Raw genomic sequence first — 16,709 nt, 5'->3', positions numbered from 1 at the left:
CTTGACCCATGGCCTTCCTTTCCCCTCCTTTTGGCCAGGCCTGGTGGGGTGTCAGGGATATGTTCCTTTTGGGTCATTCCTCTGAATGGGGCTTGGGAGCGGGGTGGAGATTGCAGGCTGGCCTTCTGCCCATCGCCATGGGGGGGGAGGCTTCTGAAGAGATGGGCTCTGGAGGGCCGTGGGAGCCCAGAGTTTAAAGAGAAGAGATTTCGAGAGTGCCAGCTCTGCTTGTGTTGCAAAGGTCACAACTGCTCACCTAGGCAGCAGGGATATTCGGAATTATGAAGAGTAAGCCATCTTTCTCGCTCAATCCAGGGACAGGAAGCCCAGCACCACAGACCTCACTGCCTCCCTTGAAGAAGGCCAGTGGCCAGAGGAGACCCCAACCCTTCCCTGAGCTCTTAAGATGAGCTCCCTGGTGCCCAGGTTGGGTGGGACCTTTTCCTGCAGACCTTCGTAGAAACGCAGCCTTGCACATGTTGACATCAACAGGTTTACAAGAAGAACATTCCCGAAGTCTGCATGGTCCTTCTTCACTGGGCTTTCCGGCCTTCCAGGCATCGAGCAACTGGAGCCAAGGCTGACCTTCCAAGGCCCCCTTATTTAGCCATGGCGTTCCCAAGACCTCCGTTCAGCGGACTTGATCCTGGCAGCCTGTGAATGTTGTTCCTGCCGGACTCCCCACCATCTGCTTTGAACTTTTTGCTCTCCCATGCCAAGCCAGTCAAGAAGATTTATGGTGCTGTCTTCTGAGGGCCATATTTTATGCTTTAAAAAGATATTCACTTGCAAGGAGAATGTTCCTCTTCTTGTAACCATTACTGAATTCCTGAAGGGAGTTACTGGGAGAAATGTGGACTCGGAAATCCAGCATGCTTGCAATCTGGCCGTCCTCAGGCTTAGGAATCTAAGGATCCAGCAGGAGCCTTAAAGGCAGTCAAAAGCCTGCAATCTTTCCAGTCACCCAGGTTGAGCAGATGCCCCATGCAGGAGTCGATCCCTTGAGGCCATCTCTTTCTCTGGCCGAGAGCTCCCTTGAGAGACCCTGTGATCTCTGCAGAGATGGGCAGTCAAGGAAGGAAGGGCATCTTGCCTCTGCTTGGCCATTCTGCTTTCTGATGGCCCCCGGTTAGTGGAAGGTACTGAAGCGAAAGGCCCATTCCGAACAGAGAGAGCTGCTGCTTAATATGAGAGTTGATGGCTCAGATTTCTGCTGTTTAATTGGGTGGGATCTGAATTGTTTGGGCTGGAGTAGCAGGGTTGCTCCCTCTCTGCTGCCTTCCTGTCCCTTCTTCTGACAAACCCCCCCACCTTCCCCTCTCTGACTTTCGGTCCAGAGGACAGAGGAGAGGCTGGATTGGGCCCTTCTGATTTTAAAACCATTCTTGTTCCAAGGAGTTGCTGTGAAGGGAAAAGACGATGCTGGCTTATTATGTTAATGCCTGCTTCAGCTTTCTTTCAAGGCAGATACCAAAGGAGAGCTGGATCCATGGATCTCCTCTAGCAGCTCTTTTAAAATGTGGCTAAGCAGAGGCTTCAAATCAGGGGCAGCTGCTGTTGGATTTGGAGGTAGGTTGCAAGGAATCACTAGCCCTTCAAGCCCCTGGACCACTTGGGGTCATCTTGGGTCATCAGGTTAGCCATCTTCCTGCATCTCAGAAAGGGATCCATGTTTGAATGTCTTCCAGGTGCAAAGACATGGATTGGATTAATAAGATCATCAAAAAGCAATGAAAGCATTTTAGCTCATCTTCAGCCTGGACTGAAAGGCTGCTTACAAGCCACGCCAAGAAAGCTTGCAAGGCCAGGCGCCTTTGCACTGTGGTCTTCTCCGGTTCCACCTCAGCCACCTTTAAAGACCCTCTGCTGCTTTTCAGGTCAGGCACACCTTTCCGTGGAGAGGAGCCATCGCTTCCCCAAGGCAGGCCTGTGACGACAACTCTTCCCAAGGAGGCCCAGCTGGCCGGGAGGCAAACAACCCGGGAGGGCAGGGAGGGGTGGCAGGGTGCTGTTGCACAATGTTTGTGGTGCTGGCAAGCATACAAGCCATTAACACATCAAATGCAGCAGGACTGGTAGGAGAGCCTGGGAGCGAGCCACATGGGTCGGTCTTCCTGATCTCGGGTCTTTTTACAGTTTTTGTTTGGCAAATGGACAGATTGCAATGGTGCCTTTGAAGTGGATGATGTTTGGATAATGTTTCCTTTCCCCATTTAACTATGCTGAGGAGCAGCTGCTTAGAGCCAGATTTAACGGACAGCGTCCTCCGAAGGCACCAGGTGCTTATCCGAGTCCAGGCTTGAACTGATCCGGCCAGGCAGGCACAGGAGGATCCTGAAAGCGCTAGCACCAGGCTCTTAGCCTTGGCTGGGCTCCCCCGACTGCTGCCTGACAGGCCTCCTCCCAGGTTGAACCGCTGGCAGGCCCCCTTCCCTGACTGTGCGTGAAGACCCACACCGGGCTCCGGAGGCCACGATGGAGCCTTGAAAGGGAGGTGCAGGATGCCCCAAAGGTGAGCCCAACTGCTGGCTGCCTTGGAGCTGGCTCTGGGCTCCTCACCGTCGCCAGCCCGAGGCTTTTCTCTCCCTGGTCCTCATGGGACCTCAAACACAGGTGGGGGGGGACACTGACAACGTTCATACCCATGACTCATCCACAGAGGAAATAAAACCATCCCTTCTTAAAGCTTTATCCAAGAGTCCTGCGGAGAAGCCCCAATTCACTACAGAGGCCGATGATTCACTTTCGCTGATAGCTTAACTTTATGGCCACAGTGGGTGAGGATGAATCTCCTCTGACCTGGATCGCAATTCTAGAGCTTTCTTTTTTAAAATGCAGCTGCAATAATATTCCCTCCAAAATCTGTTCTTCCCCCACTTCACTTCTGAAAGGAAAATACTGCTACTGAGAAGAAGGCCTCGCCTGGCTCGGATGGGCCCTTTGGGGGTCTCACTGGGGAAAAAGGGACAACCTCTTTAAGGAAAATGAGGTTTTTCTTCTTGGGGCCACTGCTTACGCCTAAAACTGTGTGTCAGATTTTAGGTGAACTTAAGAGGCTCCCGAGACTGACACAACCCTGAAACTCAACCCAGCCATTTATTAATGTTTAAGGGGAAATGGCAATTTTGTTACTTAACAATAATTGTTTATTTGGAATTACACACACTGACACCACACATATAATGTAGAGTATATAGTATAAATGCTTATTGCTAGCACAGGTCTTTCTGAAGGTACACAGGAGAAAAAGAAAAAATCCTTTCACCATGAATATTGGATATAACAAGAAAACTAATTTCTTAAAACGGTTTTTTTTTAAAACAACCACCACTTTCTGCTATAACACTACAGGATGTGACATTCATGTTACCCAGCTCAGGAATAATATTTGTGTCTTGCTTGTGCTTCACCACTGGCAGAGAAGAAGATGCAGAAGCAACACTGGCAGAAGATGCTGGAAGGCGAGGAGGTGTCCAGAGGGAGTGAGCCCCACCCCCCACCCCCAAAAGGAAGGAGGCAGCCCTGGCACTCAGAGGGAGCTTCTCCTGGGCCAGGCAGAGGAAACGGAGGCACCTGCATGCACACACATGGTGTGCAATGAGGCTTGCCTAGAAAATGCCTGCTACTCTGGGCCACGTGGCATGGGTTGGTGGGTGGGTGGGGAGCCATCTGTTCTATGCCACGGAGACCCCTGTGTTGCCTGGAGCCAGTCTTGGGCACTGCTTGGCTCTGAAGAGGCTGAGTGTTTCTGACACAGACTCATTTTGGAGACCCATTCCTTGAATGCAGCTGAGTATACACAGCTGTCCTCCCAACGGGACAAAGGCAGCCCAAGAGCCACGGCTCAGCACAGCCCCTCCGGCCTTTGGACTCCCGAAGCCTTGGGAGGCATCCTGGGCTTTGGCCCAGTTCCTGGGGAAGCCTGGCCAGATCTGGCCAAGCGCTGAGCTGTGGCTGGCCATGTGGGAGGGTTCCCCTCAAACCCTCTGCCAGTGATTGGAGGGACAGCTGTTTGGTCATCCAGGAGAGCCATTTCAAAGAGGGCCAGGTTGGCACCTTGGGCAAAGTCATTAGAAGAGCTGGAGGTCTGATGCCTGGGCGAGGGAAGAACCGCCTGGATGATTGGGCCCTTGGAAGTCAACTCCCCGAGAAACTCAGAGGCACCTGAGCAAGGGAGGAAAGCATCTCCCCACCCCCAGGCAAGGGGAGTACATGGAGGCTCTGGGAAGCCCATTTCATGAAGCAGCAGTGAGGGCTGTTGAAGGGGGCTGCCCCTTGGTGACCCCTGGGGGAAGGAGAGAAAATGGGAGGAGTGGCTGCTGCCTCTCCAAAGTCCTCCAGGAACCCCACCTGTCCAGGCCACCTGTTCCTTCCACCTGAGGAGAGCTAGCAGGGTCTCCCAAGGCATATGGCACAGGCAGTGGGATGGGCGCCCACAAGGTGCCCCAGGCCTGCCTGGCTGCATTGCCCAGAAAGCAGAGTGGCTTTCCCGGCCAGGGGCTGCCTCCTGCCTGCTCCTCCCCAAGAAAAGTCCTCTCAGCAGGGGAATCGGCCATCCAGCTCAAATGTCTTTCAAAAGATCAAAGGAGTGCGGTGTCAGCAGTGGAGAAGAACCCCTCAAGTTGAATAATGAACTTGGTTGTGATGTTATTTTAAAAACAAACAAACATCAGTGTCACTTTTTAAAAATTCCTGAGTGCTCAATCCCTCTAGAGAAAGGTAGAGGTGCGTCTGGAGCTGGGGAGGCCCTTCCTCTTAGGAGTTCTTCTGAGGAATCTTTATGGTCACCGTCTTCACTTCAGAATATTCTCGCAGGCCACATTCTCCCCTGGCCGCAAAAGGAAGACGAGGAGTCAAGGCCGGGCCTAGGTGCCCCCCAATCAGCACTCGGAGCCTGGGCCATGGACAGGAGCAGTCCCCACATGGGCAGGAGCAGGGCTGACTCAAGAAGGACACGTGAGATGTGGACAGCTCGGACTCAAGGGGTGGCTGGCTGCGGTCTCACTCCCCAAAGGAAGGAGAGAGGAGCCAGGCCACTTGTCCAGCTGGGCAGTTCCAGGAAAAAAGGGAATCCTGGTGAGCTCACCTCAAAGTGTTGTCCAGCAGTTCTCCCACCCCATCCCCACATTCATCTTGATCGGGAGCCCCTGGGACCCTCCCCTCAGAACCTGCAAGCCCAGTCCCCATCCAGAATGACCTTGCTTACATTTCTCTTCCATTGCCGGACATCTTGAAACCCCCAAAAGGACTCTGGGCATTTAAGGCATTGTAGCAGTTGACCCTGGATGAAAAGAGGGAGAGGTGCATGAGGGCAGCCCCCGCCTCACCCACCAAACCGTTGCCCAGCTGTACTCTGAGCCTCACCAGACAGTTCCCGCCTGCATGGCGGAGGAGACGGTCAGAGCCTTGTTGATGTCCCTGGTGAAGACGGCAGCCACCAGCCCAAAGTCGGAATTGTTGGCTCTCTCAATCACTTCCTCCATGGTTTTGAACCGCAGGATTTCTTGCACAGGCCCAAAGATCTGGGTGTGTTTGTGTGGGGAGGTGGGGGGACAGAAGGAGGGCAGAGTCATTGATTGGAACAAGTCCATGAGGATTTGTATGCCACCCCTGTGTGAGGCTTCAGCAGCACATGGGAAAGGATGAAACACAATTAATTGCACAAAAGAAATTCATGAAGCTTTAAGCCTGGGGCAACGGAAAAGAGACGAACAATGGAATGGCAGAAAAGGGTGTGCCCCATCAATGTTCCCCTTGAAGTGAAACACAACCCCCCAAGAGACCCCAGCTGCAAGGCTGAGAAGCACCCGGTGAAACCTCCTCGGACCAGGAAAGGGCAAGAGAAGCACCTCTGGCCAGTTGAAGAGAAACTCAGCTGTCCCTGGTGATGAACTGATTGGTGGCTCTTCCAGGAAGCCATGCAGAGGTTGGATCCAGCTCAACAACCAAGTAGGGCCCTATAGCATCCCAGCTCAGGAGGACTTGGGGGCCTGGCTGAGCCCAACAGAGGGCTTGAAATCATAGCAGGGGAGGTGGAGAGTGGAGTCGGGCGGGATGTCAGATGGGTACCTCTTCCTTGGCGATGCGCATGTCATCAGTCACGTTGGAGAAAACGGTGGGTTCAATGAAGAAGCCCTTGTGCCCCAATCCTTGGCCCCCGCACTCCAGCCTGGCCCCTTCAGCCACACCACTCTGGATCAGCTCCAGGATCTTGTTATACTGCTTCTTGTCGATCTCAAGAGAAGAGGGGGAGGGGGAGGCTCTTTGGCACCATTGGCCCCGTACTCTGGCCCTGCTTTCCCTTCCGCCCTGCCATTGTGGTCTCTCCCTGTCGATTGCTCAGGATTGGGCTCCAGGCACAAGCAGACCATCCCCCGCCCACCAACCTGTGGCCCTTGCTCGGTGGTGGGGTCAAAGGGGCTCCCCACAACTCTCCTCTTGGCCCGTTCCACGCTCCTCTGGACGAACTCATCGTAGATGGGCTCCTCCACATAGATGCGGGAGCCAGCCGTGCAGCATTGGCCTTGGTTGAAAAAAACCCCTTGGTGGGCTTGCTCCACTGCCTGCTCCACTGCAAAATCAGAGAGACCCCTGAGGCATCACCCAGCACACCCTGCCTGGCCCTCCAAGGGGGTGGGCTGCTGAGCCGGGGGGGGGGGACCAGAGCATCCTGGGGCTTGGGGTGGGAACCCTTTCAATGGGGCAGAGTTCAAGATGGCTTCCAGAGTCCAAGGAGAACTAGGAGAAAAGCCACGAGCTGCTGCTTGTGGCGGTTGGTACCAGCTCTGCCCACAATAGACTCATTAATGGTTTTGCTTGCACAAGCCTGGCTGGGTAACATCAGAAGCAAGGCAGAAGGTCTCCTGGGTTCAAATGCAAATGCAGTAGCTGCAGCCCTTGGCCTCATTTGCCAATCTGGACTCCTGAATGGACCCCTTCTTTCTTTTGAGAGATGGTTTTGATGATTAAAAAAAATAAGATTATTTAAAAAGTCATGCTGTGATCATAGAATAAGAAGTTAATTTACACTTATAACTGCTATAAAAGAAAATCAAAAATCATCTTTTCTTTCTCTTTTTTCTGCACTTGTCTTTGTTTTATCCCTTTTCTCTTTATTTTAAATATTATTTCTTCATTTTCTATCTTCTAGAAAGAGAGAGAGGGTTGTTATGAGAACAGGAGTGCACTGCAAAGGGGCCAACTTACAATCTGCATCCGCAAAAATAATGTTGGGGCTCTTCCCCCCGAGTTCCAGCGTCACCCGCTTCAAATTGCTTCTTCCGGCGGCTTCTTGAACCAGCTTCCCCACCTGAAAGGAAGAAGAAAGGGGAGCCCAGCAAAGCTCAGTGCACGCCAGGGCTCCGGGCAGAGGGGGCTGCTGGAACCCCTCCACCACCCCTGCTTTGGGTAGGCCAGAAGCCACGGGGAGACTAGAGCGGCTCTAGCCACGAAGCCACGGAGACGTGCATGGGAGGCAGACCGGTCTTGGAAAGAAAACCCGGTTCTTCTCAGGTAAAGCTGAGCTTTTACTCAGAGACTGGCCAGTAGCACTTGGCTCCTTTGCATTATGTTAGAGAAGGCCTGATGAAATTTTTACATTTGTTTGATTTGCGCAGAGTGAGGTTTCTCTGACTTTAGAACTACCAAATAACAGCCCAATAAATTTATGCAATTTCAGTGGGGGGAAAGGCTGTCAAAATCCTAGTTGTTCTCATTCGTATTGTTCTTTGAACCAGTTTGTTTTGAATTGCTTTCTTTGTAATTTGTTAAAAACTCTGTTTTAAATTTGTGGTGAGCTGCTTTGGAGATGTGGTTTATGGCTGAATGGAAAATGGTTATATTAAAAGGGAGGAATGTAACCCAGGCAAAAGGAGCCCCTTGCAGGTATTGGACACCTCCCTGGAGCCTTGTGGAGCACGCCAGGCTTATGCAAGCCTCTAGGAGGGGGCCATTTGCTGTGCAAACATGTCCCCCTCTCAGACCGACATGTAAATCAGCTCCCTGAACCAGTCAGCTGTTGGCGCCCAGCTGAGCTTGTCCTGCCAGACCAGCTACCACAAAGCCAAGGAGGCGGCCTCTGCCCACCCTACACTCAGAATTAGGTTGTCACCAAGGAAGGTAGAAGGCTTGATCAAGACATTTTAGGGCCGAGGTGGAAAACTGAAAGGAGTTGCTCCCCAGGAGAGGTTCCGTATGTATGTTAGGGTGGAACTTGAGAAGGAGACCCTCTAGGCAAAATGGCTTCCTTTGGCACCAAGAAGCCTGCTTCCCTGACGTCATCCACCAACTCCCAACTGGCTTCCATGGCTGAGGGCAACTTCCTAGCCTCGCAAGGAGGCTCCATTCAGGGTTGCCACTGAGATGGAGATCCCTGCCACATTTGGGTAGAAGGTCTGAAAACAGGTCCAGGAGCCATGCAGAGAGATTTTTCCCTGGGATGGGGGTGGCTCCGGGTGTCCGAGCCTGGAGGACAAGATGCTCTGGGAAAAGTGTAGGCCCAGGCCTGCTGCTCTTCCCAGAGGTGGCCGGCTGGCTGGGCTCTGGCAATGAGGCAGGAGGTGCCTGCTGAGAAGGGCAGCGATGATCAGCGGTAAGACAGCTGTTTGCTCCAAACATTTGCTTGGCGTGAACCAACATTGGCCTCTCCTGTAGTTTGCTTTGATGGTCCTGCCCCATATCTTGTTGACTAATGATGAACTTATGCTTTGTTCAGCTCTTCACGGCATAAAGAAAACACTCGCACAAATGAGGCAGGAACAGCCTTTCCCAAGCCTTTGATCGAAGTGGCTGAGGGACCTGGCTGAGCATCTTGGACCTTGCACCATAACCATTAAAAAGAAACACAACTTTGCAAAACAGAAGGAGTCCGGCTCACTGGGGTGTGTCTCTGCTGCACCACCCAAACCCCGACCATTGCCGAGGGAAAGTAAACTTGGATCAAACTTCAATTGTTCTGAGATGAGTCTAGAGTTTCTGTCTACAGGAGACAGAATGGGGGTGAGGAAATGTAAATCATCTTTTGAGAGGGAAACAACAATGCAATGGCTTTGGGACAGAAACTCCAGCTAAGCACTGGAAATTTACAAAGCTCTCCGAAGAGGAGCCAACCGCAATGTGGCCATCTATTAGTGCTTTCCAGCTCCCATAAACGACACCCAAACCTGCCTTCCTGAGTAAATCTCAGTGTGTTGCTGGCCTTTTCCCCACAAGGCTTGCCTGAAGGGATCAGGTCAGGTCAGGCTAATCCAGGAATCCAGTATTCGGTTTCCAAGAGCCGCCGACCAAGAAATTCCCAGCCAGACTTTTAAAAGGGGCCAACAGTGGTTATGGCTACCAAATGTCAGGCCTAAGAGACATCCTGCAAGACCACCTAATTTCGGAGAGTTCATGGTGTTTCATTTAGTCACTTGCTTTAGGAAGTGCGGAGTAGAAGCCTTTCTCCTCCATCTCTGCTCATCCATGTCTTGTTCCTGTTATTCAAGAGATCTCATGGAAGGTCTTCCCTCCTGATGCTTCACCTCTTTGCTCGGCAACCCCCCACTTTCCCTACAACCCAAAAAGGTTTTGTCTTTTGCTTTTTGCCTCCTTGGCAATGAACACCCCTCTACTTTTTGGCTCAGCAGTAGAAACGAAGCAGAAGGCACTCCAGTCCGGGGGGGGGCATGGAAATGACCCACAGATGCACCAATATGGGGCATGCAGAGCAAGGCTGACTTGGGACAGACCCGCTTGGTCCACAGCCCCAGCCTGGCCCCCAACCTTGCAGCCTGATTCCATTGGTGGCCCAGGGAAAGGGGGAGGGGCGCATCTCTGAAATGGCAATGGTGCCAAGCAGCTGAAGGAGAAAGATCAAAGGAGCCACCCTCAGAGGGGCAGCTGGGGGGACCGATGGAAAGGGAAGAGAGAAGTGGGAGCCTCCTGCCTCCCCCATGCCCAGCTTATCCGAATGCTGCTTTGCAGAAGAAGCCGGCCACAGAAGGAAAAGGAGAGGCTGGCAGTAACCATCCCTTTGGCGGAGAAGGGAGGGCCTTGAAGGAGGGCTGTTTTGCTCATTTCCCCACTTCTGATGCCTGGGGGTCAGGCACAACTTTGGGAAAAACAAGGGCCACATTGCGCCTGCTTTGCAGCGCCATCTCTAATGAGCCATAGATGAAAAGCTGGCGATGGGGGGGGACTGTGTGGGAAGTGACCCATGACCAGGGAGTTTGGGGAAGATGGTCCCTGGCCGTGAGAGGCTCATGGGCCGCTAGCCCTCCACCTGTGGGAGGTGAGCCCTGCACAGGGGAGGGGGCTCGAAGCGGGCACATCAAAGGATCCCAGGAGGAACATCCATTCTGGTGCCCAAGTGGGAGGAAGAGGAATGGTGCCTGGGATCCTGGAAAGGCCGAGCCAAACCTGTGTCCATCCCAGGCGGACTGAGCGTCGCTCAGTATCACCTTGGGTGAAGCTGCAAACCTTAACTGCTGGATGCCTCCCAGTTACCAGCCTGGGCAGAGATCCTGTTTTCATCAAAAAACTCCTGAATTTGGCGGCACCTTTTTCTAACCTTTTTCTCTCCTGCAGAGAGTCCAGGAGCACGGCTGAAGAATAAGCGCCGCCTTGATTTCCAGCCCTGCCAGGACAGAAGCTGTGCCAGCCGAGTGTCTCTTCCTATGCAGTCCAAGGATTCTGGGGAAAGAGCTTTGGTGGCAAAGGGTTCCACGCTTGAGCAGTGCATCAAGAACGGCTCTTGTTACAGGTGAGAAAAAGAAAAGAGGGGAAGGGGCTGCAGGGGGCTGGAAAGTTTGCTTCAGAGCACTTCCTCTTGCCCGCCAGCCCTGAGGACCAACAAGCATTCTCCAGGAGGGATCCAAGACCATTGCAGAGCTGCAGACCCTGCGTCCAGGGGTGAAATCCTCCGCGGTTTACCATCTGTTCGCTGCCCGTGCATGCGTGGTACACGCCAAATGCACGCTGCGTGCATGCACATGTGCAGTGCACACCAAATACACTGTGTGTGCGCATGCGCAGTGTGCACCAAACGCACACTGCGCACAGAAAAAGGAGGCTTAACAAGGTAAGTAGAGCAGTGAGGGGGGGAAACAGCTGTGCCGCGCTATTTAGATTCGCTACAAAGCAGGACATCCTGCTTTTACTACCGGTTCGCCGAACCAGTAGCTTTTATCACTACCAGTTCGCCCAAACTGGTGCGAACTGGCAGGATTTCACCACTGGCCGCGTCTTTTAATACATCAGTGGGCCTGAGCCAAAAGCTGTTCTGTCTACTTCTCGGCCGAAAGTGGGGGTTGCTGGAGCTGAGTTTCTCGGGTAGCCAGGAGCAGAACAAGAGCCCTCGCAAGGGATTGTGGGGAAGCAAGGAGGCTTCTCGGGGCTCAGCAGGCCAAGGAACGTATCTCCAAACATCTCTGGAAGGGACTCGGCTGACCTGCTGCTCCAAGAATTCCACAGGACAGGAAATCAAAACCAACATGAAGCAGTTTACACTCAAGTTGGATTAAAATATTCCAGCTGCTCCTGCTTTAGGTTCTTAGAGAATGGCTTTTTTTCATCCTGCAATGCTTTTTACTTCCTGCTACCAGCTTTTCAAAGCAAATACCGAATTTGGGCAAAATCCAATTTAATTTTAAATGCCTATTAAAAATGAAAGCCCTCTGAAATGACAGGGAACATTTATTTTGGCTGCAATTGGCAGTTCTGAAACTGAACCTTTCTGTGTTTCCTTCCCACAGTAAGTCAGTAGCAGCCTGTGCAGGAGTCTCCTTAACCAAACACAGGCCGGAGCCGTTCACCAAATTCACTAGGAAACCTGACAGTCAGTTCCCTCAGACTCTAAGGGAGCGCGAAGGGAAGGGGGAAGCCCCTCCCTCATAACCTGCAGGAGTCATTGAAGGTGCCCTGAGGGGGTGAGGCTGGGACACAGACCCCTGGAGCAGGGAGGAAGGAATTACACAAGATCTGAGAAATGATGGGAAGAGGGGGTGCCATTACTGGAAAGGCGCTGAGTACCAGCCACAACACTAGCTGTCTGGCACCTGGTCCCTTCTTGGCATGGGGGTTCCTGAAAGCTTAGGTCCCTTAATGCCAGTGCAAGGGATGGGGTGATGCTCTCTTCTCCCCCCCCCACAGCACCCACTCTTACCTCTGTGGAACCCGTGAAGGCGATTTTATCAATCCCTGTGTGCGAAGCAATGGCCGCCCCCACCGTGGGTCCAAATCCTGGCAAAATGTTGACCACGCCTGGAGGAAACCCCGCCTGTCAAGGAAGGGGGGAGGGAGAAAGAGCACAGCTGAGCGAAAGCCGTGGAGATCAGGGGCCCGGGGCCATGCACGTGCTGGGGGCTCCTTACCTCCTTAATGAGGGTGCCCAGGTGGAGGGCAGTGAGTGGGGTTTGCTCAGCCGGCTTGAGGACCACCGTGTTGCCACAGCAAAGGGCTGGTGCGATCTTCCACGCAAACATCAGGAGGGGGAAGTTCCACTGTGCAAGCAAAACACTTTTGTTGTGAGTTAATCAGCACATCATTTGAATCAAGAAAAAGATCCTGGATCGGTTGACTGGAGGGATTGGCTTTGTCCTTATCCTTGCAGCAAAATTCTCTCTCCTTTTATATGGTCACAGGTGACAGAGGGGCATGCAAATCAATTCTGTGATCCTGCCCCATTGATTGCCCCATGGCCCTCAACCAACTCTGCGCTGTGTCTCAGCCTGAGTGCACCTTGAGCAGAGCGATGTGGACACATGGAATGACTTTTAATTTAATTTAATTTAATTTAATTTCCAATTTATATACCGCCCTTCTCCCTGAGGACTCAGGGCGGTGTACAGCCAAGATAAAAAACATAGAATACAAATATTAAAACATTTAAAAATATATATAAATTTTGGCCCAAAAATTAAGATTAAATTAAAAGAATTTTCCCAGAAGAAGCATTTTGTTGCCAATTCCTGCAAGAAATAGGGGGAGGGGGAGCAAATGCCACACAAACTGGCACAGGGAGGCTGGCACAAAGGGCCCTTTGGGAGCCCTGCTCCATTGTGAGACTTTTCAGCACCCTTCCTGCCAAAAGCAGAAAGCTGAGGTGCTGCGGTTTTGCTTGGTGTCCAAAGGGGAGGAAGGGGCTGGCTGCCAGCTGAGGGGGAAGAGTGACCCTTCAGCTGCACTGCTCAACAGACCCTCCAGGCCCCCTGGGCTAGTTGTCCTCGGCTGTTTCAGGAAAGAAGGCACAAGGAATGGCACCCACTGCCTCCTTGCTGGGTGCCCCAACATTTTGGACCTGTTGAAGACAAAGGGTGAAATGCCTCCACGAGGGTGTCTGTTTTCTTTCTTTCTTTCTTTCTTTCTTTCTTTCTTTCTTTCTTTCTTTCTTTCTTTCTTTCTTTCTTTCTTTCTTTCTTTTTCTTTCTTTCTTTCTTTCTTTCTTTCTTTCTCCTTCCTTCCTTCCTTCCTTCCTTCCTTCCTTCCTTCCTTCTTTCCTTCCCTCCTTCCTTCCCTTCCACCTCCCTGTGTGAGTCTCTCTTGGCCAACAGCCACCAAAGGCTGCTGGATTGTTTGGCTTTACTCACTCTGGTCCTGGGAATTCTGAGGCTGGAGGCTCCCCTAATAACGCTGCTCTAAAACTCTATTAAGATGTGCAAATAAGCCGTGGAAGGGCGACTGACGGCTACGAATCCGCCTGCAGTGAGTTTCCCCTGCCTCTCCCCCGGCCCGGCCGCCCCTAATGAGAAACACACCCAGGCTGAAGCCCCTTCAAGGGAGCCGATTCCAATGAAAATAAATACGAGGTGCAGCGGAGAGACTCACCGGGATGATCTGTCCACACACCCCGATGGGCTCATGCCTCGTAAAGGTGAAATAATCTCCGTCTGGAAGAGAGGGGCCTGCTTACTCTCACCAGCACCCCAAGAGGAGCAGCTGGAGGGAGACGCACAGCACAGCCTGCCGGCCTGTGTGTCTGTGTGTGTGTGCGGGCGCACGTGGTACCAGAGGTACGCTGGGGGGCATCGCACGGCCAGCCACGAAGCCCAGGTGCTCCCATCCTCTGGCAGAAACGAGCCCTTCCCTGACCATTTCTCCCCTTCAGGGGCTCCATCTGCTCCGTGGGCCACAGCCCACCACCCAGCTGGTGACCCGACCACCAGGGACTTTGCCTTCGGGAGGGGCGAGCCAAAGCCCCTGACCTGCGGGCTGGTTCTGTGGACTTCCTGGCTATTCTGCTTTGAATGGGGCCTGCCTGGGAAGGCTCAGTTTGGAAGGGCGGATCCGACCAAGTGCCCACCAGGCGTGTTTTTGCTCAAAGGCCAACCAAGCAGGACCTGGCAGAGAGGCCTGGCAGTGCCAGACATCGCTTGCCTTGCAGAAGGCTGCAATCGATCTGGGTGATGCCGGGCACAGCACCCCCCAGGGTCATCTAGATCAAGGGAGGCCACGGGGCCTTTTCTGCCTTGACATATTTCCCACTCCTTCCACTGAACAATTTGGGGAGGGGGCTGGAGGGAAGAGGATCTGCCTTGCCAGCTGGGGTCTGCTTTGGTGAGTAGTGATGTTTTCAAGGCATTCCAAAGAGCCACATAAAGACTGGCCAGTTATCAGCAAAAAGGGAGTGAAGCCAGAGCAGATACGGAAAGCTTCCACCCCACAGAGGGAAGGGGAGGCTAATTAGGAAAAGACCCAGAGGAGATAAAAGGAGACGGAACCCCCTCCCCATCCTCCTGTTGGGTAGGCCAGTCAGCAGCCAGAGACATCTGGAGGCATCAGCTCTGGGCAGGCCATACCAGGCAGTGCAGCTGCAGCCAGCTGTTTTTGGGGAAGGGGCTGCCTCACTGCCAAGGGATGTTTGGGACTTGAACATTTTCTGAACAACCCCATTTGGGAAGCCCAAGCCAGGAGAAGCAGCTCTCAAGGAACCATTTTCTCTGCTGTGCCAACCTGCCAGGACTTCCAGAGCTCAAGGCAGCCTTTGGGGGCACATTTTCCTCACTCTCAGGATTTGCAGTTTAAGGGACCAACTTAATAGCCTCCCCTCAGGCAGAAGGGTTTCTGGGGAGAGGGAGATTAAAGTCGGCCGTCTTCTCTGTACCTTGCATGCCCACCTGATATGCACTATAAAATGGGTGTCAGTGAGGCCGAGTAACAGTGTTTGACAAAAACAGACCGCTTTGCCCAAATGTTGATCTTTCTGCGGCTGCAAATTGCCCTCCTGGGTGGAAACTGAGCAGGCAATGCTGAAAGTTTTACTGTTTCCATAAAACCACTGAAATTAAAAGGATCCTGCTTTAAACTGGGGCAGGAAAGCATCAGGCCCTTTATGGTTCTCATCTGGCTGTGTTTCAGCAGCCTTCTCCGCTCAGGGGAAGGTGGTGATGGCTGGGGGGATCAGCCTGGGTGCTAAACACAGCCCAACAAGCACATTCTGCCCCAGAGAACAATGGGTCTGCAGGAAGACCAGGGACGTGAAAGGGATCCCTCTAGTGGAGGACTGCCCTGCGTCCACTCACAGGTGACCAGTCTCCATTTGGAGATGCTGCTGGATCTTGAAATGGCGAAGGTGCTAAAGGCCCAGCTCTGAATTTAAGGAAGAATGGATCTTTGGGCTCAGAGGAGGAAAAATAGTTGGGGTGGAGGAGTCAGAAGACAGCTGCTCCCTGCAGGTGCCCCCGCCTGGCACTGGAGATATGCCACAGAACGAACGCAGGGCAGATTCTAACTTACCCACCGGGATGGTCAATCCGTGAATCTTGTCTGACCAACCGGCGAAATACCTCAAGGTCTTGATGACGCCGTGAAGGTCAACGTAGAAGGCTTGGAGGAAGGGCTTCCCACTGTTCAGCGACTCCATGGTCTGGAAGGCCAAGAGGAGCAAGAATCAAGGCTTAGTTTTCAGTTTGGTAACAGAAAGAGCTGTGAGGAGTGTCTGGCAGGACAAGCCAGCATGCCCTCAGTGTCTAGTGCACATGAAGAGAGGTGGCACAGAGCTTCCCAGAACTGCCAATCCGTCTAACAGCAGAAAGCTGCCAGAGGCCTAACAAGAAGTAATTCAGGTCAAGGCCAGGTGGGACGTCGGTGTGATTTATCTGGAGACCCCACTTGCAAGGTCAAAATCCTGAGACATTGCTAAGGGGGCTGCTTAGGACACACAGCCTTCACTGTGCATTGCACCGCGGCCAGTTCTGTGCTGGATGGGGGGAGGGCACTGTCTTTTTCCACAGGGGTGAAATCCTACCGGTTCGGACCGGTTCGAGAGAACCGGTAGGGGACATTTGGCCTGGTTCGCCAAACTGGTAGCAACCACTGGCTGATCATGCCCCCCGATCTAGTCTCCCAGGTGCCCAGTCTCTGCTCGGCCTGCAGCCCTGCCATGCTTCCCTGCCTTCCACTCAGCCTTCCCAGTGTCCCCATGGCCAGCTTGTGAAGGCAGGCAAGCGGAAGGCCATGTGAAAGGCAGGCAAGCATGTCAGGGCCACGGGGAAGGAAGAAGGGAGCTAGCAGCCTATTCCCTTCTCTGCAGCCCTGCCATGCTTGCCTGCCTTCCATGTGGCCTTCCCAGCAATCCCCCACACCTGCTTGCCTTCTGAGGTCGGCATCCAGCCCGGCCAGTGGGTGGGTAGGAGGCCCTTGGTGGAAATGCAGATGCTATGCTGGGGCTGAGAGGGGCGGCAGCAGCCTGCTCTCTTTCACTGCTGATGCCACTCTGGAAACTCGGTCCGTGGAGT

The 16,709-nt window shown here is 53.1% G+C and overlaps 1 protein-coding gene across 5 annotated transcripts in view; it reads right to left on the bottom strand.

The window, feature by feature from the left end:
- Positions 1–4,755: 4,755 nt before the first annotated feature.
- ALDH1A2 (aldehyde dehydrogenase 1 family member A2) overlaps positions 4,756–16,709 on the bottom strand; it is a 28,657-nt gene continuing 16,703 nt past the window's right edge. For 3 of the 5 annotated variants that reach the window (XM_070953320.1, XM_070953323.1, XM_070953322.1), the window contains exons 4-13: positions 15,709–15,838; positions 13,801–13,862; positions 12,348–12,476; positions 12,140–12,253; positions 7,207–7,309; positions 6,387–6,571; positions 6,070–6,234; positions 5,365–5,522; positions 5,207–5,281; positions 4,756–4,828 (exon numbers count right to left, since the gene is read on the bottom strand). In XM_070953320.1, coding sequence (XP_070809421.1) covers positions 4,756–4,828; positions 5,207–5,281; positions 5,365–5,522; positions 6,070–6,234; positions 6,387–6,571; positions 7,207–7,309; positions 12,140–12,253; positions 12,348–12,476; positions 13,801–13,862; positions 15,709–15,838 — 1,194 coding nt within the window. The remainder of the gene's footprint in view (positions 4,829–5,206; positions 5,282–5,364; positions 5,523–6,069; positions 6,235–6,386; positions 6,572–7,206; positions 7,310–12,139; positions 12,254–12,347; positions 12,477–13,800; positions 13,863–15,708; positions 15,839–16,709) is intronic. The other 2 variants (XM_070953321.1, XM_070953324.1) reach the window with 2 other exon arrangements.

The sequence above is a fragment of the Pituophis catenifer genome, unplaced genomic scaffold (assembly GCF_029215685.1).
Source record: "Pituophis catenifer annectens isolate HBS135680 unplaced genomic scaffold, rPitCat1.0.hap2 SCAF_14, whole genome shotgun sequence".
NCBI lineage: Eukaryota > Metazoa > Chordata > Lepidosauria > Squamata > Colubridae > Pituophis > Pituophis catenifer.
Note: the sequence above shows the minus strand (reverse complement) of the source record. Positions and strands in the feature narration are given on the sequence as shown.